The following is a 23904-nucleotide window of genomic DNA, read 5'->3' as shown; positions in this document are numbered from 1 at the left end:
GTTAATGAATAAATTTATTACTAATATTGAAAATGTTACTTGTGACAAATAAAACTCATGTTGTCAAATTTTTTTTTTTATTTTTTTTCCTCATGTACAAAGCATAACGCAAACAAATATATATATGTATAATATAGCTGCAATTATCATTATTATTATTCACAAATTGTTTCATCAGAATCATAATCGGACTCCTCTGGTTCAACTGGTAAGTTGAAGTTTCGAAAAAATGCATCTGTTACAATACTTGGGAGTACACGATGTGAGTGGTGATTAATAATCCTACTTAAATCGTTAGGGCTTAACGTTCGTGGATTTTTACAGACTGCCAGTAGTGTTATAAAAATATGTCTTATCATAGGTGCCTTTATAATCTCAACTGCTATTTTCTGAATTTTAGCTCGTTCTTCAGTTTCTGATGCATTTACCATTCTGCACTTGTTGGAAGTGTTTCCTCACAATATAATGAAGTTAAGTGAATTCTTAAGGAAAGTTTGCAGAAACAAAAAAAAATTTTACAATCTCCACACAGTACTGTACCTCTAAAACAAAAAAAAAAAACAAAAAATAAATTGCAGTTATATATATATTAATACAAAATTACTCCGTAGGAGGTATCAATGTGGTGGTGCAGTCATCGTCATCGTCGTCGCCGTAGTCATTTCTGGTCTCACTTATTGTCGCTCTTCTGGTATGATCTTCTTTATCATCATCATCATCATCTATAATGTGTTCATCAAATGACCACACTTGTGAATTTTGATCAAGATCAATGGACTCAACATGCTGTGTTACTCTCCTCTTCAATTTTTTCTTTAAAGGTTCCTTCTGAATTGATTTAATAGAAGGAGTAGTAGTAGGAGGAGGAGGAAGAGCTTCTGTCTCCTCCTCTAAGTCAAAGTAGTATCTCTTCATTGCTTTTTCAAACAATCCTATCTCATTAGAATCATTTATTTGCATACGGATATATTTTACTGGTAAGTTACCAAATTTTCTCGACAGCGTTGTGGACTTTGGGGTATATACTAAGTCTATTAAGATTCTATCATTCCGGAGAGATATGCTTCTTAAACCATATCTGAAATGGAATGAAAAAACCTGAATAGCTGCCTTATGACTACTAGAGCCATTTTCGTGGGGAAATTTAATCTATCTTCTATGGATACCACAATTGTACATGGTACACCAGACATTTTATATATAGAAAAGAACAACAATAAACAATAAATAAAACAGTGACAATAAATGAGACCACGATGAATACACCAACAATGACAAAATGTTACTCACTTAGTACTTATTTCAACCTGTTATTGGTATAATATCATATCCGTTTGCAGGCACCTGTATATATATATATATATATATATATATATATATATATATATATATATATATATATTTGTACAAATATTTTCGACCGTACTGTGTTAAATAGTGATTTTTTGAATAACGGCAATTCGGTCAGATGAAATAAAACTCTATTTGTTCTAGGTCTCAATCTTTTGTCCATATCTAATCTTAATAAATTTACAGTTTTCTCCTGAAGAAGTCACCAAATAGTGACGAAATATTGAGACCTAGAACAAATAGAGTTTTATTTCATCTGACCGAATTGCCGTTATTCAAAAAATCACTATATATATATATATATATATATATATATATATATATATATATATATATATATATATATATATATATATAATCAAAATTTTATCTATTACCTACTAAAATACTACATAAAACATTTTTAATGAGATGCACTTATTGGAAAACAAAGCAATTATATTACATATTTTTTTCTAATAAGTGCATTGCAAGAAAATGTTTTAATGAATAATTAAAATAATTGGTGTTTGTGACATTGTTGTTATCTAATGGTCATTAATTACAAATTGTTTTTTTGTTTAAGCATATCTATGCAATTCCACTTATTTTAAAATAATTAGGATCCAATTATTGTGAAATACCTTATTTTATTACTTTGTTGCTATCTATCTAATTGACAAGAAAAATGTTTTAATGAATAATTTTGCATATATATAATTAGAATCCAATTATTGTAAAAATACCTTATTTATTACTTTGTTGCTATCTATCTAATTGTGAAGAAAAATGTTTTAATGAATAATTAAAATAATGGTTATTTGCAACATTGTTGTTATCTAATGACCATGCATACCTACTTACAAATAATTACTATGCACAAACATGATCAAACAATCATTTACGTACTGCTTGTGGTTCATTTAGAATCGGTAGCTTCAGTGTAGCAGAAGTGCCAATGAGTTTGGATATGTTTGTTTTGGATATGGTGAAGAAAGTGGAAAAAGTTGTAATGCTGTTACGAACAATTGAGGAGTTCAACAAGTGGATCAGATTTATCAAAATAAGTATAAATTTAGTTAAGAAAGCAATTCAAAATAAGTCTCACCATATTAAACATCGTAATAGAATTGAAACGGGTTTGGGTCTTTTAAATTATCACAAACACAATTTGAAACATCGAAAATTATTAAAACTACAGTCAAAAAAACAAAAATCTAAAAAAAAAACTAATAATAATTTAATATGGCGTGATTTAGAGTCAAGTTTTAATAAAAGAATCAAAACTGGTGTAATTATTAATTTAAATTTTAAAGATCCTAAAACATTTTTGAAAAAGGCATTTAGAAGTTTTTCTCTAAAAATTAAAGAGGCACTAAAACAAACACTTTTAAAAGTCAATACTGTATTTTTAGCAAATTTTATTAAACCTCATAATTTAGAAACTGATAAATAAACAAAAAACGAAATAATTGATCACACTACTAATTTAAAAGAGTGGTATGAGGAATACGTCATTAATAGAATATTATCAAAAATTGAAGATTTTCAGGAGATTCAGGATTTGCATTGTATGAAATTTTGAATTTAAAAGTAAATATAAATCAGTATATACCCATAGCAGTAGGTTGTTCTAGTTACATAGAATTACCTGATTTTATTAAAAATAAAAAATCTTGTATTAATATTAAAAACAATGATAATTACTGTTTCCTTTGGTCTGTTGTGGCATATTTGTTTCCTGTACAACCAAATACAAATTCTAGTAGAATATCCTCATATCCACATTTTTCAAGTGTTCTAAAATATGATAACATTGATTTCCCAATGAGATTAAAAGATATAGGGAAATTTGAACAAATGAGTAATATATCCATAAACGTTTTTGGTATTTTTGAACATAACAGCATAGCACCAGTCTGTTTAAGTAAATTTGACTTTAGAAAACGTGTCAATCTACTAATACTTCCTTATACAAATGAAAATATTGAATATGACAATCGAGATAATAATATTAATTTTGAAAATATTTGTATTGATCACTATCAGATTTACCATTATGTCCTTATAAAAAATTTATCAAAATTAGTTTTTACACAATTAAATAATAGTAATACTAAAAAGTGGATATGTGATCGATGTTTAAATTATTTTTCATCTGAACCTCTTCTTCAACAACATTGGGTGGACTGTTTTACAATGAATAATACTAAAATGATAATTCCCAATTGGAATAAGAGAATCTTGAAATTTTCTAATTTTAAGAACAAAATTAAAGTTTCCTTTGTCATTTACGCAGATATAGAATGTCTCCTATTAAAGTATTCCGATCCTACCATTCCAACGGCGAACATGAGAAAAATTCAACATCATGTACCTTATAGTGTAGCTTTTCTACTAAAATGTTCATATGATGATTCATTAACACAATTTAAAATTTATACAGGAGAGGACTGTATATCCTGGTTTGTTAAAGAATTAGGGTTAATCAGTAAAAAACTGGATGATATCTATTCAAACGTTGTTCCAATGACACCTTTGACAAATCTAGAAGAAAATCAATTTTTAAATGCAGAAATATGTTATATTTGCACACAACCCTTTTCAGATGATGATATTAAATGCAAAGATCATTGCCACAGGACTGGAACCTATAGGGGTCCTTCACATCAATGTTGCAATTTACAGTTACGTGAAACTTTTATGATACTGTCTATTCGGTAGACTTACACCGGTCATGGATTAAGAAAGAAATGAACGAATTTACTGGTCCGCTGTAGTTTGACTATTTACACATGGGCGCAGTAATTTTTTATTTGAGGGGGTTCTTATATAAATCAAATAATTTTAAATTTTAGGTGTTTGTGTAGCCTCAGAAGCCTAAACGACATAATTTCATGATTCTTTATAATAGTTCATTATCCGTAGCCAAAAATCAATATACCTAATATTAATTGTTGCATGAATATCAATATAATAAAAATAAAATAAATTATAACTTATAAAAGGTAGAAGGCTAAACGTTGCTATATTGTTGATGTTTTAATTCAATGTCTAAAATGGTTTTCTATAAAGTCACAATCAATTTAAGTGATATATTGACGTTGGATGTTTTTAAATTAAAGTCAATTGACGCGTGTAAAAAGCATTTATATGACATTGTAAACTAATTTTAGCTTGTTTTATTCTTTTATCAGATCGCATGTTTTCTATGTTAGTTATGTATATTTTATAGTTTATATGTATAATGGGGTATTTTTCCCGTAAATAAAAATTATTAAAAACAATATTATAATATTACGTATGTACCTACAATATCTACAAATAGTTTTGATTTCAAACAAATCACACCTACTAAAATGATCACGCCTTGAAAAGGATCCGGAAATCCTACAGCAGGGCATTATGTAAACATCAAATATTTAAGTAAAATGCTAAATATTATTAAGTCAATATACGTACCAATTTTTTTTACTAAAATGATTTAGTCGTTATTGTTCACACTATCATCGCCATCGCTGTTATCGTCACGCTGTCGTCACCGTTAATTGTTATTATGATTGGGCTTATTTCGTTAATTATTTTCACGAATCCACCAATCCTCAATTAATTTTTCGCACTTGTATATACAGTTCCGCCATACTTCTGGAGTTGCAATTGAAAGTGCTTCTCGCCAAGTTTCCCAAACCGCTTCGTCTGTATACCCATTAGGCCCAATATGGTTGTCGTAATATTGTTTTCCTATTCCCCATATATATTCGATGGGATTAAACTGGCAGTGGTATGGTGGAAGACGTAAAACTTGATGCCCGTAACTTTCAATAACCTGATCCACCACAAAGATTTTTGGTTTTGCATGTTCTTGTGCCAAACGTAACAACTCAGACTTTAATATATGCTGTGTAATAGATATGCGTTCATTTGTTAGCCATTCTTTAATCTTATCTACATTCCACGAATTTGTTGGACTTTTGTTTAGTATTTCTGAATGGTAAGGCGCATTGTCTAAAATAATTACGCTGGGCTCACTTAATCCGGGAAGAAGTTTTTCACGCAACCATTTCACAAACATTTCCGTGCTCATATTGTCATGATAGTCACTGTTTTTTGATGTAGACGAAAATATTAAATCAGCACCTTCTATAAAGCCTGTCTTTCCTCCCGCGTGCAGAATTATATATCGCTTTCCTTCTCCACTAGTATGCTTGATCGATTTTATGTTGTCATCTTGCCATATTCTCTTGGTAGCACCCTTAGAAAATATCCATGTTTCGTCTAAATATACAAAAGTTGACCCTTCTTCTTTAAATTTGTTATATTTTCTCAGAAACTCAATTCTCTTGTGTACAACAGAACTTCTTTCACAAAGCGCTTTTCTGTTATCCTCTTTTTTAAATTTGAATCCTATGTTATGTAGGACTTGCCATAAACTTGTTCTGCCGATGTCACCAAATTTTCTCTCTTTTAACTTAAGTAAAATGTATCTAAAGTCACATGTTCCTTATTTGCACGCATTTGATATATGATATTACGAATTTGAAATTTTCGTCCTTCGAACATATCGTTCGTTTTTAATAACAGGCGAGTATGGTGGTGATCGTCTTCCGGCACTTCACTATTCTCGTTTTTAATTGTAGATCTTAATTTTGATTCGCTAATTCCTAAAGCATCGCACACGCGTTGTTGTACAGACGTTACCGATTTTAAAGGACCACCATTGTTTTTTTCCGCAATAAAGTACTTATGTAGGTTACAAATTAGAGTATCTACATCTAAAACACGTCTTGGCATTTTCGGTTAAACAGCACAAACAGATTCTCACAAAATTAACAATATAAGGCGTTACCAATTCGACAGAATAAATTCAACTGGAAGATAACAAATGTCCTTATAGTTTCTTATAGCATTCCTGATTTGTTTGTCGACCCATTTAGTTAAATTACCTATTAAAATTGCATTAGTTTGTCATACTTTCTCTAATTTGGTTTTGCACCTATTTGGGTAATTAAGTACTTTCACTTGAATAAGTAAAATGCCAAGACAGTTACCGTAATTAAAATAGGTCAAAAAATGAGCTTTATTTTGATACTATACAGTGTGCAAATGAAAGGAATAAATTCGTTATTTCGTAAACCGGCGACTTTAAGGAAAAATCCTGAAACAGGTCGATTTTTATTTTTAAATTATGATATTTTGCCATAAATGTCATACTAGTAACGTCATCCATATGGGCATGATGAAGTAATCGATGATTTTTTTTAAATGAGAATAGGGGTCGTGTGCTAGCTCATTTGGAAGATCATGAAATTCTCTATTTATTAATATAAATATTTACATAATTGTTTATACAGGGTGCCCAAAAATTTTTTTAATTTAAATTATTTGACAAAAAAAGAAGAATTTATATAATTTATTTAAATCAAAATACATTTTATTGCTGTTAGAAATCACTAAAAAAATGTTTATATCACAAATAAACATTGTTTTTCGCTTAAATTAAATGTTCAAACTTCCTAAGAAACAGGTGGCTGGCGGGAGCTGGCTTGAACATTGAATTTAATCGAAAAGCAATGTTTATTTTTGAAATAAACATTTTTTCTGTTTCTGGGCAACAGTAAAATGTACTTTGAATTAAATAAACTACATTCTTCTCTTTTTGTCAAATAATTTAATTAAACATTTTTTTGCACGCCCTGTACAAATAATTGTGTAAATGTTTATATGACTAAATAAGTGAATTTAATGACCTTTCAAATGAGCTAGCACTCGACCCCTATTCTCATTTAAAAAAATCATCGATTACGTCATCACGCCCAGATGGATGACGACACTAGTATGATATATATTATTATGCCAAAATATCATATGTTGAATGGGTTTATTGACAGATTTTAAAACACAATGTAGGTATACCCCCAAAATATATTTTATTACTATTCCTTTCTTTTATCTGTTTCAATAGTTTATTAATATTTCTTCACTGCTTATATCATTAAAACATAGTCTCAATTTACAATCAATTACTTTCAACTGAATTTTAATCCCTTCCTTTCTTTTCTTTTCCACTCTAATTCTCACCCTTTAATTTATATCTCAATTTCATGTACCTACATTGTTGTCTATCAATTCACATTTATTACTGTTATTACTATATGACTGCTAATATAATCTTTTAGCTACAATTTTTAAGCTTTCCGATTTTTCATCCTTTTTACGACCACTACTCCTCTCATTAAGACATCAAGGAGTATTGACTTTAACAATTTAGGTTACAGCTGCACGTCCACATCTAACATACATATTAGATATCGACCCGTTTTGATCCAAACGTTGTTAGTCTTACACTAGCACATACACTTATAAATAGAAGTCTTTAATAAATATAAATAAAAACAAACATCTTTTAATAAATAGAAATAAAAATCTTTAAAACCATCACATTTTAAAAAAGTTGTATATATGAAATTCACTTTAGTCTACTTCACAAACAAAATAACAGGCACAGATTTGTTGGTTGTCTTTCACCAACTATCTCTTCACCCTCAAAAATTCCCAAATTCCATAAACCTGTTTACCTTTGCAACATTCTCCGTCTATTCCACCATATTCCGTTAGCATAACTTAAGCAGATATATCATGTTAATGAATACTGAGGTACTACCTCCTTGTAACCGAATCATTTAGTGACTTGTAACCGTTGACCTGAAGATGCTCTGCATACTTTAGAGAGCGAAACCGGTCGTCGGAAATTACAATGCATGATTGAGAGTACGTCTGTCTTTTACTTCATTCAAAATATCATAATTTAAAAACAAAAATCGACCTGTTTCGGGATTTTCCCTAATGTCATCGGTTTACTAAATAAAGAATTTATTCCTTTCATTTGCACCATACTGTATATACGAGTAGTTGCAAAATTTACTGAATGCATTAACATTATTTAGTGGTGGCCGCATATCGAAATAACTACTCTGTGATAGACCACATAACGAATTAGTTACTCTGCGGTAGACCGCATATTGGATGGTAGACCGCATATCGAAGCGGCACTAATCTATATATTTTTTTTTGTATTTAAAATATTACTTGCGGGTAAATCCTAATTGTTCTTTTATTCAAGGAAGTCTCTTCGCATCTGCTCGGGAAAATGTTCTAGTCAGGTGTTTTGCATAATCTTACTCCTAAGTTTGTATTAAGTTTTTGCTAAGAAAGGTATTTCTAACAAGGGTGCATTGTATTTTATTATTTATCTTATTATTTTTCCTTAAATTATCCTGTTTATTAAATTTTAATCAAAAAATTACTAAAAATTCAATAATTAAATAGATATTGGCCCTCTACGCACCCGAGGTCTACGCTTACGTTACTGGTATACCTAAAATATTACAATCGACCTGCCGATTCGTTTGTTTCTTTATTAATCCGTGACCGGTGTATCCCTACCGAATAGAGTTTACCTATAGTATTTCATAATTTGGGATATGATAGTCACTTCCTAATTAAACATTTAAATACGGACATTGAAGGAAATTTTCAAATATTACCTCTAAATAAAGAAAGATATATTTCCTTTACAAAATTTGTACAAGGTACTAAATGCAGTTTACGATTTATCGATTCCTATAGATTTATGTCTGAAAGTATCGATAAGCTTGCCTCCTATTTGACTACTTCTCAAAACAAAATTTTAAAATCGTTTTTCCCAAATGAAATCCAATTTAATTTGTTGACACGAAAAGGTGTTTTTCCTTATGAGTATTTAGATTCTTGGGAGAAACTTAAAGATGAAAATTTACCTCCTAAAAATGCTTTTTATAGCACTCTTACTAAAACACATATTAGTGATGATGATTACAATCATGCATGCAACATATGGACAGAATTTCATAATAATACGTTAAAAGATTTTTCGGAAATTTATCTAACTACAGACGTATTATTATTAGGTGATATTGTTGAAAATTTTCGGAAAACTTCTTTAAAAACATATGGCTTAGATCCTCTTCACTATTACACAGCTCCAGGATTATCATTTGATGCATGTCTTAAGATTACTGGAGTAGAAATTGAGTTATTAGATGACATAGATAAAGTAATGTTTATCGAACGAGGTCTACGAGGAGGAATTTCACAAGTATCCAATTGATATGGCAAAGCAAATAACAAATATATGAGTAAATACTATAATGAACAAGATCGTGATTCCTACTTAATATATTGGGATTTTGTAAATTTATATGGTACAATAATGTGTTTTTCTCTACCTTATGGAGGTTTTGAATGGATAGATCCTAATGTGATGCCAGATATTACAACCGTTGATAAAAACTCTGATATCGGATATATATTAGAATGTGACATTATTTATTCAAAAGAACTATTTAATATACACAAAGATTTACCCTTATGTCCTGAACATCTAATACCACCAAAATCAAAATCCAAAGTAACAAAATTATTAACAACTTTATTTGATAAAAAACACTATATAATTCATTACAGAGCTCTTCAACAAGCAGTAACACTAGGTTTAAAACTTGATAAAATTTACAGAGTCTTAAAATTCAATCAGGCACCTTGGGTGAAGAAATATGTTGATCTAAATACAGAACTTAGGAAAAAAAGTAAAAATGAATTTGAATCAAATAATTACAAAATGATGACAAATTCCTTCTTCGGTAAGACCTGTGAAAATGTACGTAAATACAAGGACTGTAAATTACTATCAAAGTGGGAAGGCCGTTATGGTGTTCGAAATTACATTTCAAAACCCAATTTTCATAGTCTATCTATTATTAATGAAAATCTTGTAGTTGTAGAAATGAAGCGAACACAAATAACATTTAATAAACCTCTTTTTATAGGTTTTTCTATTTTAGATTTATCTAAAGTTTGGTTGTACGACTTCCATTATAACTATACTAAAAACAAATTTGGAGATAACGCAAAACTCCTTTATTGTGACACTGACTCTTTAATTTATCATATTTTCGACGAAAATATATATGAGCATATGAGGGCTGATATAAATAAGTTTGACACATCAAATTTTTCAGTAAATAATGCCTATAACATGCCACTATGTAATAAAAAAGTTTTAGGATTAATGAAAGATGAAAATGGTGGTCGAATTATGACTGAGTTTGTAGGTTTACGATCAAAAATGTATGCATTAAAAGTATTAAATGAAAAAGAAGAATATAGTATTAAAAAAGCTAAAGGCATAAAAAAAAGTGAATTAAAATCTATAACCTTTAAAGATTATTCTGATTGTCTATTTCATCACACAGTTACGAACGCTACCCAAAATCTTATCATTTCTAAAAAACATGAGGTTTACACAATTCAACAAAATAAAGTTGCCTTAAGACCTACTGATGATAAAAGAATAGTCAATTATTTTGAAACTGATACTCTCCCTTGGGGGTGGGAAGAAGAAGAATGAACTCCTCAATTGCCATTTTAGAAGACCTTCATACAAGAATACATCAAGATCCACACTAAAAACGTAGAATATAAAAAAATTAATACAAAAAGAATCACTTTTAATTTTATATTTTTTTCTTGTTTTAGTTCATGCGAAGGCGCTACTACCCCCTCCAGTTCTCTCTCTCTTTAAAAGATATATACAGCTACAAGAGATTTTCAATTTCACTGTGTATTGAAGAGCCACAACAATGAAGATGTATTTGTTTTATTTATTATTTGCTATCGTTCTTGTTACACAAATTATTGGAGTTCCAGCATCCAAAACTGTGTTTGTTAATACTGAATACCAAATTGACGATGGTGACTTTATAGTTGCAGAAGTATATCACAATGAAATAATTTTAAATGAATATTTAGCGTTCCGTTCTGAAAATCCAGTACCAATGTATTCCTCAGTTACCTGTAAAGATGAGAAAGTAGGAAACTATTCCTGTGGTTTTACAATAGGATCAAATGACCATTATTATCCTATTGTTCCATTCAAAAGCCCAATCTTATGTGGACACTATAAACTTACACAATTTCAAAATAGACCTATCAGCTACAGAGATTACTTTTGGAAGAACGCCGAAAGCTTTTACAAACAAGCTGCTGCTCTGAAGATATCGAATCTATATAAATATACTACATTGAATGACATTTGTTTTGTATACCTATGAATTTAATAAAAAAAATAAAAAAAAATTTCTTTTATTTCTTTCTTAGTCATACTTCTTACCTAAAACCAATCTCAGATAAAAAACAATATTATGAAATTTTTATTTTATTTTAAAATCACGAATCTATATAAATATACTACATTTGAATGACATTTGTTTTGTATACCTATGAATTTAATAAAAGAATAACAAAATATGTCTTTTATTTCTTTCTTAGTCATACTTCTTACCTAAAACCCAATCTCAGATAAAAAAACAATAGTATGAAATTTTTATTTTATTTTAAAATCACATACACACACACAAAAGTAACATTTTTTGTTCTTTACTATTCTTAATCGACTTCATCTTCCTCCTCTTCTTCCTCTTCACTAAAAAACCCTTCATCTGGCATTAGAGCATTACAATATTGACCATGTCCTAAATCAGTTATGTCCTCACATAATGTATTCAGATTAATATCATTGCTCAGGAACGCAGCACAAACACCTACCGCTTCATCATAATCACATGCTAGATACAACTTTGAACGATCTGACGTTACCTTATACTCATGCCATGCTTCTCTTGATAGGCTCCAAAAAACGTTATACAACTCTGACACTCTATCTCGCACTTCATAATTTTCTACCATTTTTTTGTTGTTACTGCTAACACACAATTCACACATTTCTGCTAATAAACCAAATCCCCCACCACGAGCCTCACCGAACCTCGACGATATGTCCTAGAGAGAAAAAGCATTGAAAATTCCTAGGAATTCTGGGCCCGATATTTTACATTGAAAAGTACTAGGAATTCTGGGTCCAAAAATTAACATGGAAAAGTCCTAGGAATTCTGGGCCCGATATTTTGGGCCCAGAACCACTATAGCTATACTACTAATATTTCAGTAAATGTTTATGGGCTAGAATCCAATTTCGTAAATAATAAAAGGCAATATGAAATAGTTGGACCATTGCATTTTACAAGTAATCGCCATGCCACTCACGTAAACCTTTTGCTTATAACAAATGCTAAACAAAGTCATTATTGTCTGATTCTAGATATGTCGAGACTTGTAAAAAGTCAAAAAACAAAAAATTGTCGCAAAGAATACTTATGTGATGGATGTCTACAATTCTTTGACAGTGAAGAAAAGCTCCATAATCACCAAAATAATGATTGTTCTCATATTTACACAGAACTTCCCACAACGAAACTTAAAATCAATAAGTTTGGTGAAATGGTGCCAGAAAATATATTAAAATTTATAAATATCCAAAAAATGTTACCTGTGCCATTTGTGATCTATGCTGATTTTGAAAGTTTGCTAAAGCCCATAGACCATGTTGAACCTTGCAATGGAAATTCATATTCCGTCAAAACTGCTGAACACCAACATTTACCTTAAATGTAACTATGATGATTCACTTTCAAAACTAATAAAATATGAAGGACAGGATGCTCCCAAAGTATTTATACAGAAATTGGATGATTTAGTGTATGAACTATATACCAATCACCTTAAACATATTAAACCAATGTCGCCGTTAACAAAAGAAGAAATTGAAAAACACGAGAGTGTTACTTTTGTGGAAAGCCATTTAATCCTTTCAATCGTAAGGTGAAATATCATCACCATCTAAATTCAAAATACCTTGGACCAAGCCATAACTCCTGTAATATAAATTAAAACTCTCAAATACAATACCCGTGTTCTTTCACAACATGAGTAATTATGATTGTCATCTGTTTATTAAAGAGCTTTCAACAACTGGTGAAAAAGTTTCAGTAATTGCACAGACCAAAGAAAAATATGTTACATTTTCTAAAAAAAATACTAGTAGAAAAGTCGAAAAATGGCCTAGATAAATACATAACTCTGAAATTTGTTGATTCATACAGATTTTTGGCAAAATCTTTGGATATTCTGAGCACAACTTCAGACTCGGAGCAGTGTACAGAAATTAGAAAATATTTTCCAGATACTAAACATTTTGAACTTGTGAGACACAAGGGTGTGTTTCCTTATTCATATATGGATGGATTTGACAGACTTAAAGAAAAAACACTACCACCTAAAGAAAATTTCTACAATAATCTAACTAATAAACACATTTCTGATGAAGATTATGCAAGAGCAATTGATGTATGGAACACATTTGATTGTAAATCTATGAGTGACTATGCTATGGTGTACTTAGTATCAGATGTCTTATTATTGGCTGATGTGTTTGAAAATTTTAGAAAAATATGTCACAAAGAATACAATTTGGATCCATGTCACTACATAACTGCTCCTGCATTAAGTTGGGATGCTATGTTAAGATACACCGAAATTGAACTGGAGCTTCTTACAGATGTGGACATGGTACACTTTTTAAAGAAAGGAGTAAGAGGAGGTGTGGCACAATGTAGCAAACGAGAAGCCGTGGCCAATAATCAATATGTACCCAACTATGATCCACAACAACCCGAGTCTTACATCATGTATCTAGATGCCACAAATTTATATGGTGCAGCCATGTGTCAATATCTTCCATATGAAAATTTCAACTGTTTTTCGGTGGAGGATGATGCGGATAAAGGGTATGTGTTGGAAGTGGATTTGGAATATCCAGCTCATTTACATTCTTTACATAATGATTTGCCATTCTGCCCCGAGAGCATGGTACCTCCAGGAAGCAAATATTCTAAACTTATCACAAATTTCAACAATAAAACTAAATACATTATCCATTATCGCAATCTTAAGCAGTGTCTTAGGTATGGTCTGGTACTAAAAAGGATTCATCGTATACTAGAGTTTTCGCAATCACCATGGTTAAAACAATATATTGACCTAAACACATCACTCAGAAACAAGGCCAAAAACGAGTTTGAACGGGATCTTTTTAAGCTTCTGGTTAATGCGATATTCGGTAAAACTCTAGAAAACGTTGAAAAAAGAAGAGATATCCGCCTGTGCACCCGCTGGGAAACAAAAACAAATTCGTTGGGAGCCAGGGTACTTATCTCTAAACCAGAATCCAAGTCTTGTTCAGTGTTTAATGAGAATTTGGTGGCAATCCATTTGGGTAAAACCAAAATAGTTTATGACAAGCCTCTCTATGTTGGTTTCACAATTTTAGATTTATCAAAAACAGTGATATATGATTTTTATTATGGATATATCAAAAAGAAATATGGGGAAGCTGCAAACTTGTTATACACAGACTCCCTGATTATGGAGATATATACCCCCAATTTCTATGAGGATATGAAAAGAAATTTAGAACATTCGACACCTCCAACTATCCAACTGATAATATTCACAGGATACCGAAAACACCATCAATACTAGGAAAAATGAAAGATGAATTTGCATCTGTACCCATTAAATGTTTCTATGGTACAGGTGCTAAAGCTTATTGCATAGAAGCAAATAAAATACTAAAAAAGCAAAAGGCATTTCAAAACACGTAACCAAAACACAGTTGCAAAAGAGTGATTATGTACTATTAGTAAAAAAAGGTGGTATAATCTTTAGAAAAATGTATGGATTTGTGTCTAATGTACATACCATATATACGGAACTTAGGAATAAAGTGGCACTATCTTCTAAGGATGACAAACGCTGTGTAATAAACGGTGATGTAAAAACTCTTGCGTGGGGGCATTTTTTAATTAGTCCACATAATGGTACTATAGATGATCTTATTATGTTTGGGAATGAGCTGCTACACACCCCGGAATTGGTCGATTTAGAAAAGATTCCTCTTGAAGAATTGTTTCAAGTCGATTCTTTTCAATATGATTCATACTTGTAAAATTTGTAAATTGTATATTTTTATGTATTAATAAAACACATTTATATCAACATATTTTTTTATTTAAAACCTTACACAATTCTATTAATACCATAATTATTGAAAAAGTCGAACATAGAGCTATATAATAAAATATTGGAGATATGACTGTATCCTTTCTAGGTCTTTCATTATAAAGTTCTAGCCATTTGGAGTCACTGCTTCTACCACTCATATGTCTAAAACGCAATTTATATTTAGTGCTATTTAATGGTATTTCAGCTTGTAAAGTTGGTAAAAAATTGTTTCCCGGATATGATTTCATTCTTGACCATGTCTCAGGCCATGTTTCATTTAGAGTACCATTACTGTCAAAGCACACAAAAACTTCTCTAACATTGATGGGTTGCTGAATTAAAAGCAGATTTCGCAGAATTGCTTGTAAAACAATAAAGTCTAATGATATCATCTTAATAATCTCTACCAAGATTTTAGCATCTATTTATAGTAAATCTAACTTTACACGTGGGGAGTCACACGTATATGGTGGAGATTCCATTAACCCATCACGATAACCTACGTTTCGATGAGATAACCCCATAGGTCTAGTCTCACTACAAAATACACAAAATTCAAACACCAATTTCCACCCTTTAAATATTAAGCTTCTTGGAATAAGTTTAGTTCCACACATTTTACGACAAATAAGACAAAGCTTTTGTCGTACACAATAAAAGGGGAGTCTCGTTTCCCACTCGTCACCACTATAGTTATAGTTAGAGACTGGAAAATATGCACTAAAAAATGTCTAAAATATGCATGCAATATGCATTTTAAAACAAGCTGAATATGCACAATTAACATGCAAATATGCATTTATATATGCACTTATTTTTATATGAATAATTTTATGGTTTACGTTAAATACATAAATAAATAAAAAATAATAAAAATAAATAAATAGGTTTGAATTTAAACCAAATTGTATTATTATTTCTTAATATATTTTTTTAACTTCAGGTTTTGTGACAAATAAAACGGCAAAATATTTTATTTTGACCACAAGATAAATAAGAGTACAATAAAATAAATGTACATATTTTTATTGTTACAATATTGATTCATATTTTCTAAACTAATATTATAAAAAGAGTACAATAAAACAAATTTACATATTTTTATTGTTACAATAAATAATCATATATTGATTCATATTTTCTAAACTAATATTATGTCTTCTATCTGTTAATATTTGTTTATAGGCAGAAAAAGATCTCTCAACGTCACAAGATGTAATTGGGGCATATTTAAACTTTGCTATTAGAGACGGATCCATATTAATATTTTCATCGAAGTTTCCAAAATTGATTATATTATTTATTGAACGCAATAAAGTGAAACCCTCATTTTTGTTTAAAACGTCATCAAGTTTATCTTTAATTTTTACTCCAATTTCCCCATTCAGATTTGTTATTTTCTGTTTAACCGAATCAACAATAGACATACTATTGTGAAGACATAAATTTTGAGCCTCTAATTTTGTAATTGAACTTTCAATGATATCGAAATTCGATTTTATATACAACAATTGATTTTTAATAGACTTTTCTTTAAAAATATTTTGACAGTTATCAATAGCGGTACAAGTCGGATCAAAACTTGAAATAACGCTTTTGATGTCGTCGTAGTGTTCAGATAAAAATATAGCACTTTTAAGCCAAGTTCCCCATCTGGTTAATACTGGTTCTGGTGGTAAAGGAATATCGGGAAGCATCTCCCTATATACCTGTACACGTAGTGGTGCTTTCAGAAATACTTTTTTTACATTATTTATTAAGGTGTTTACATTGGGAAATTCAATTCTAACTTTCTCTGCAACTCTGTTTAGGCCGTGCGCCAAACATGTACAGTGAATTAAATTAGGGAAAAAGATTTTAAGATTGGATGCAGCTTTCATCATATATGAGGCGGCATCACTAAGCATTAATAATATTTTTTCAAATGGTACTTGATCAGGTAAAAAAAAATTTGTTAGGGATTCGTTAACAAATCTAGCTATTGTAGCATAGTTTGTTTTTTCCAAACATTTTACACTAATTAAGTATGAGTTTTTAAAATCGCCAGAGTCGTTAAGAACTCCAACAATTAGATTCGCAATTTGTCGACCCTTTGTATCCGTTGTTTCGTCGACGGAAATCCAAAGATATTCGGCTTTTAACTGATTTTTAATACTCGTCATCACATCTTTGTAACATGCACTGACATATTTTTTCCGAAGAGTTGAAGAACTTGGTATTTGAGCTGGTTTATCTTTAATCTTGCAATAAGTTTTTAAAAAGTTTTGACACGATTTATGTTCTAACTTGTGCAGAGGGATATTGCAGTTCAAAAAAAAATGGCATAAATCCTTTGCAAAGGTTTCTTGCCCAACTGACGTATTCTGAATCTGCAAACTGTTCTGTAGAATCTGCTGGCGAGGTTTATTATCATTTTTTGATAGCTTAGTTTGGTGAAGTGAAGTTTTTATGTGTTGAACTACTTGGAATTTCTTTTGACATGGAATCTGGAATATAATGATAATGATGTTTTAGATGTTTTCGTAAATAGATACCTACATTAAAATGATCAAACTTTTTAAACCTCCCCCAATTTTTTTTTATTTCTCAAAGTGAAATTGAAATCGTCAAACAATAAAGTACAGTCAGTGTACCGTAGTATACAGGGTGGGCCACTCTCAACACCTCGCTCTGTATAAGCCAAACCGTTGCGAACTTTAAAAAACAGTTTTTGAAGAAATGGGACGGTTTGTCATTTTAGAATAGACAGACACATAGATGTGCAAAGAAGTTTGATAAGTTTAAAAATCTATTGAAGTGGAGAACTTACCTTTTTATCACAAATGGTGCAAAACATACTTTCACTGTCGATAACTTTTAGATGATTGTTACTTCCAATCCAACTTCTGAGAAGACTTGATTTTTCCCTTGCTACTTTAGGCATTTTCACAATAATAATAAAATGATTTTTTTACACAGTATAGTCAATAACTTGCAATCACAAAAGTTGAATAATCGGCGATTGATTTAAGACTAACCATTCATAAAATAAAATAATCTATCCTACCCTTAAAATGCTTAAAATTTCGTTTTGGTTGGTTTTCCCAGAATAATTCATAGTTGGCCGACACCAGCAGAAAGTACAGGTAATATTTGTAATGTTATTCAAAATATAATCGGTATTTACTTAGGTAATTTGTAAATTCTGAGAAGTCTATAAATCTTAAATATCCGGATAATGATACCTGCAGCTATAAATAACGCCCATTATGTTTATGGGTACAACAAAGGAGCTTAACAGCAAAATATTTACTTTCACATTTTATTTTAATGGATGTTGATGTTACTAATATATACCTTATTTTTAAATGGGGTAGAGTAAATTCCCATCAAAATATGCATTTATATGCTCTTAAATCTCCAAATATGCAAGGCATATGCATTTATGAAAAACATGAGAAATATGCAGCATATATATGCATATGCATTTTGCATATAATCCAGTCTTTAGTTATAGTACGTCAAAATTATCCGCATATTTGTGTGACATATATTTGAACACAACGCGTGGTTTCACGTGGCTTACAACGATCTGGTTTATGATGTAGCTTAACAAGTTTCAAAGGGAATGAGTCACGCAAGCTGATCAAGTCTCGCGTGTCTGGTACAATCTAGGAGTTTTATTAGGAGTGGGGGATAGTGACCCACACATCTGCAACTGGTATCAATGAGAGTAGGGAGGATATAAGAGTACATAAACATCGATAATGTGAACAGTATGTGCTCAAGAAGGCTTCGTGAACGTGTTGAACAATTTAGTAAAGGTATTAACAGAATAAAACGTGATATTTTAGTTTATGAAAAAACAAGAAATATTAAACAGTTAGAGAAGAGTATTAACCAGTTAATAAGAAAATATAAAGATAAGGAATATATGTTTAAAAACTTTTCACGACTTAGTATAAGTGATGCGTTTGCGTAGTGGAAGAGTTTATCCTCCTGAAGAAGAAAATATACTATTTTTTGTTTCTGCAATCGAGGAGCAAAAGTGGATAGATTTGGTGTTTAAAAACATTAATCGTTTTAACAATAATGGAATGTTGCCAGAAAAGAATTGTGATGAATCAACACCCACAAAAACCTTTATACCTCTTTACAGAAGCAGAACTACAAAACTTTACCATACCATACATTAGAAAATCTGTAGATCCATATGAACTACTTCAGTCTTGGCATCTCCTACCCCAGAAATTTGTGCAAGATTTTGAAATTCGAACTCGACTTCCGTGTTTTGTTCATTTCAATCGTCCCGAATGGAGAACAGAGGAAGAAGGATTAGCTCCTGCTCAATCCAGTTGTCGTTTATGCAGATTTGCACTGGAAAATTTATATAACAATTATATCGGTTAAATAAAGTACTATTTTTTATTAAGGTTTTTTTTATTAATAAAACAAAAATGTAAAAAAAATCTTTATTGCATCATAAAAGTATCATACAAATAAAATACGTTAGATAACGCACATACACTATTATTATTTAAATGGTAAGGACATTTAGACGCCATTTTTTCCAAACCTGGTTGTTCATCGAATTCCACAACTGGAGCTAAACTATACTTTTTTATATACTGAGACTTTTCTCTTCCTTTAACATAGACGATATCGACATTACTTGTCAAGTATTGGATAATATTATGAACTTGATGTACCGGGGTAAATCCATGATCCCAGTTAAGACCATGATAATTATTCATTAACCATACAGCTTGTTTATGAAACTCTGGATTCAGCAACCTCATTGGATATGGTGGTTTGAAGAAATGATGACTAATTTTTTGACCATCATAAGTGGCCAACTCTTTTGTGATAAATTTATTTTTCTCAATATTAAAACCTTGTACATCTATTATTAGGTGCATGTTAAAGTCTGTCTTTGTATGGTGTCTAACCTATATTTATAAACCTATTTTGACTCATGCGCATGAGAGGGTTCCCCATATAATGTCATAGCCTCATGACTTCATTAATTATGTACATATACCTTAACTTGTCCAGCATAATATAAATATTTAGTTTTATAATTGTTTTACTATTTTAGTTAAGGGATTATACGTAAATTCTTTTTCGTGTAATATCAGACAATAAGCAGTGATATCAGAGGTTGTTGGGTCATCTGTCTCAAATTCTATACGTAACACAACAGACCCCGATTGAATGTTTTCTTTTTGACGAGAGCAGTGAATATGTATAAGTGGGGCAATCATTTTAAAGTCACGTGGATTAAATATAGGTTGATTCAGCACCATGTGATAATAACTTTCTTGAAAATTAGCAAACATTTCATAAAGTTTCGCAAATCTATTTGTTTTAAAATCTATTTGTAGGTCATTATAAGGATATCTTTCAGAATTTAAAAACACTTTAATATTTTTTAAATTTCAATGATCAAATTTACTCATATCTTTTGTTAATTTCGATTTTCTGTTATTTTGGAAAGCAACAATGATGTGACGAGGTGTTTCTATTTTCGTACTAGTGCGCACAGACCACGTATGGCGGGTAGAGTTGTTTAGAGCAGGATATTCAATCATTTGCCATGAGCGAAATTGAATAGGAAGTTCTTGATTTGTATGTGAAATCTTATTAAGCCGTAACTGTTCTTGTATACTTGGTGTTACATGTGGAACCTCCCAATATACTTTATTAATATCAATCTTCGGTCGTTCGCTTTCATCTTCGCTTACTACAGCATCAATATTATCATTTGATCTAATAAGTATTAATTCCATTTTCAAATTCATTATGATTTTTCTAAAATCTTCAAAGAAACCTGATAGCAGTCGTAGAGGTATACATACGTTAAAGTTTCCATTTGAATCCACCAACACACTGTCTTTGGGGACTTCATTATTAGTTTCCAGTCTACCTCTTTTTGGAAACCATCCCGAGTTTTCCAATTGCAGGCTTTGGTTTTCGTTAAGACTAAGGTAGTTTTTAATACTTGATACTAAGCCTACATCACGTACTGAATCAATAACTACCCCATTTAATTCAAAACGTATTTCACGAAACAAGTAAGCTATAGCATTATTAATAAATTTTAGTTTTGTTGGGACTTTATTATCATGGGTAACAAGTTGACCTTCGATATAGAGATAACTATTTGCCGGATATGTGAATGCATCTAAATCTTGAATTGGAATACGTATTTCATCATTATAACCTAACTTTCCAGGGATGTATGGTTGATATTGTCCTTCTGAGACGTCCTGGTTAGGTTTAGGTTCGTCTTCAGAGGCTCCGTCCGCGTCTTTCACGGACCTAGTGTTGTAGGGTGCTGTGCTAGCCTTCGACATCACGGTAGGCTAGCTGGAAAAACTTTAGAGACAAAAATAGGATATTCTCTATATATATAGATTTATGAATCCCCAAAGGGGTTTGGATTCATAACCCAAAACCTACCTTCCCTACAGCAGCGACGTTGCCCCTGGTTACTCAGGAGATGGCTGAGAATAAGAATAGTATTTTTATATTCCTTGATTCCCAGTACACTTCCTATACCGTGAGACAACGCAACCGAGTGAGGAAAAATCAGGAATTTGGCAAGAGGATGGAAAATGATTAGTATAATCAGAGTATGTATATGGATTTGAATCTATATATATACTAAACGACTGTAAAAACCTAAGAAGAGGGAATTATATTAGCATCAATGTGTAGAGTCGATATTATAGAAGTTAGAGACTCTAGAAACTAAAGCGAGTAGTAATATCAGATGTATATATGTTAGGTTTATATGAGGTAACGTGGTAGTTACCGAATTCAACACAGCATATAAACAATATATAGATTTATTAACACCCTGCAAAACAAGATAGGTTAGAACTAAATAAAAGCAGAGCTAAAGTAAAAGTGCAATTAATAATAACCTAGAAGGTAGAGAGAAAAAAAAACATAAATATACGCAAATCAGATAGCAACTAAATCACCTAGATAAATAAAGTATAGTTAGCATATATATAAACCTGGGAAAAGCAAAGTAAATTAGTAATAAGGTAGAACTGTGATTAAACAACCTAAATAAGGGAGAAGAAGTTTAGTAAATATACGTAATCCTGTAAAGGTAAAGTAAATTAGTATTAGGGTGGAAAACTACACGTTTCCGTGAAGTTTTCGCAAATGCCGGTACCTGTAAAAACCAAATCAAAGGTAAGTATATATATGGGTAGGAACGAATTCCAACCGTGTAAAGAATACAGCTAAGACTACTTTTAGTCTTCTTACATTCGTAACTTACACACTGGGTTGAGTTCAGGGCTCTAAGCCTGAACTCCGATGGCACGAGAAGGAAACGACAGAAAAACAACTTTTGCTGGTAGAGTATTGCTCGTACCAACAAGGTCTGATCTCTAGAAGTCTCAGCTCGGTAAGATACCGTCTGAAAAACTCCGCATGCTTTTATCCAATTCTGAACAAAAGGTCTAACGGCATTTCTGGCCGAACAATGTTGAACAATGTTAGAATTGGATTTCTTAGCGGGCCAATCAGACGGCTAGAAGCTTGGAGGGCGGAGACTGTAAGAGCGAGGCTCGTGATTGGTTGAAATCTAAGTTTTTATACACTCGCTCTTATGACATGCCCCCCCCTTTTGAGACCTGTTGGTACGAGGTTATTTTATTTATTCGCAAAAAAAGGTAATTTTTTTACAAAATTCGTACAAGTTTGAACAAACAAGAATGCGAAATTTTACAAGTTTTTCGCAGAGGAATGAAGACCTTTTTTCGCCTGTGACTTGAAAAGTGTGGAGACCATCTCCTTTATTGGTTTTCGTCAAGGCGAGAAAAGGTAGAACAACGTTTGTAAGAGTATTTTTATTGAATATGGTACAGAAAAAAGAAAGTATAATTTTGTATGTTTCTTTATTCGGCGTCGTCTTCGCCAATTGGCTCTTCACGTGGAGGTGGTGCTGGACGGATGTCATCGACGTGGATCAGCCGGTCGACGTCTTGGTCTCTGTGGACTTCGTAGGTGTGGTCGCCGGCTGCTCGGATGATTGTGTGCGGTCCAGTCAGGGTCTCGCCGAAGTTTCCTTTGACATGGTTCCTGACGAGGACTTGCTCACCTGGGACGTATGTTGGGGGATGTTTGGCCTCCGGGTTGTTGGGGAACAGGTTCCGAGCGTAGACCATTTTCTTCTGAACGGCTTGCTGGATCCTCTGCTCCCTCGTCTCTTGTCGTCTAGCCTGGGCTTCTTGCTCCTCTGAGCGTCTCGGACGGTACCCAAGCAGTAGCTCTGCTGGGGTCAGTCCTGTTGCGGCGTTTGATCGGGTTCTCAGTGTGAATACGATGTCGCCGACGTAGGTGTCCCAGCGTGGGTCTTCGGGTGAGTTTACTCGAGCTCGAAGTCCTTTCTTCAACTCCTGGACTCTGCGCTCGACGGGATTTGCTTTTTGGTGGTAGATGGGAGCTTTTTCACCTTCTATGTTGTATTTTCTAAGGAATCTTTCCCACATGTCGGTCCGGAATTGGACGCCGTTGTCAGTGATGATGGTTTTTGGTTTGCCCCATCTGTTGCAAATCTCGTCTCGCAGGAAGTTGATG

General features: G+C 31.7%; 2 protein-coding genes across 2 annotated transcripts; one reads left to right on the top strand and one right to left on the bottom strand.

Annotated features, from left to right (window-relative positions):
* Positions 1-13497: 13497 nt before the first annotated feature.
* LOC126891522 (uncharacterized) lies at positions 13498-14802 on the top strand. Its single transcript, XM_050660698.1, has one exon. It carries the CDS (start codon positions 13498-13500, stop codon positions 14800-14802), a length of 1305 nt encoding a protein of 434 aa, XP_050516655.1.
* Positions 14803-20741: 5939 nt separating this feature from the next.
* Positions 20742-21659, bottom strand: LOC126891520 (uncharacterized). The gene has a single exon (XM_050660697.1). The coding sequence runs from the start codon at positions 21657-21659 to the stop codon at positions 20742-20744; it is 918 nt and encodes a 305-aa protein (XP_050516654.1).
* Positions 21660-23904: the final 2245 nt, after the last annotated feature.

The sequence above is a fragment of the Diabrotica virgifera genome, chromosome 9 (assembly GCF_917563875.1).
Source record: "Diabrotica virgifera virgifera chromosome 9, PGI_DIABVI_V3a".
Lineage (NCBI taxonomy): Eukaryota > Metazoa > Arthropoda > Insecta > Coleoptera > Chrysomelidae > Diabrotica > Diabrotica virgifera.
Note: the sequence above shows the minus strand (reverse complement) of the source record. Positions and strands in the feature narration are given on the sequence as shown.

Excerpts from the sequence above, each read along its gene's own strand:
- LOC126891522 (XM_050660698.1), top strand. The coding sequence starts at position 13,498 with ATGGATGGATTTGACAGACTTAAAGAAAAAACACTACCACCTAAAGAA.
- LOC126891520 (XM_050660697.1), bottom strand. The coding sequence starts at position 21,659 with ATGTCGAAGGCTAGCACAGCACCCTACAACACTAGGTCCGTGAAAGAC.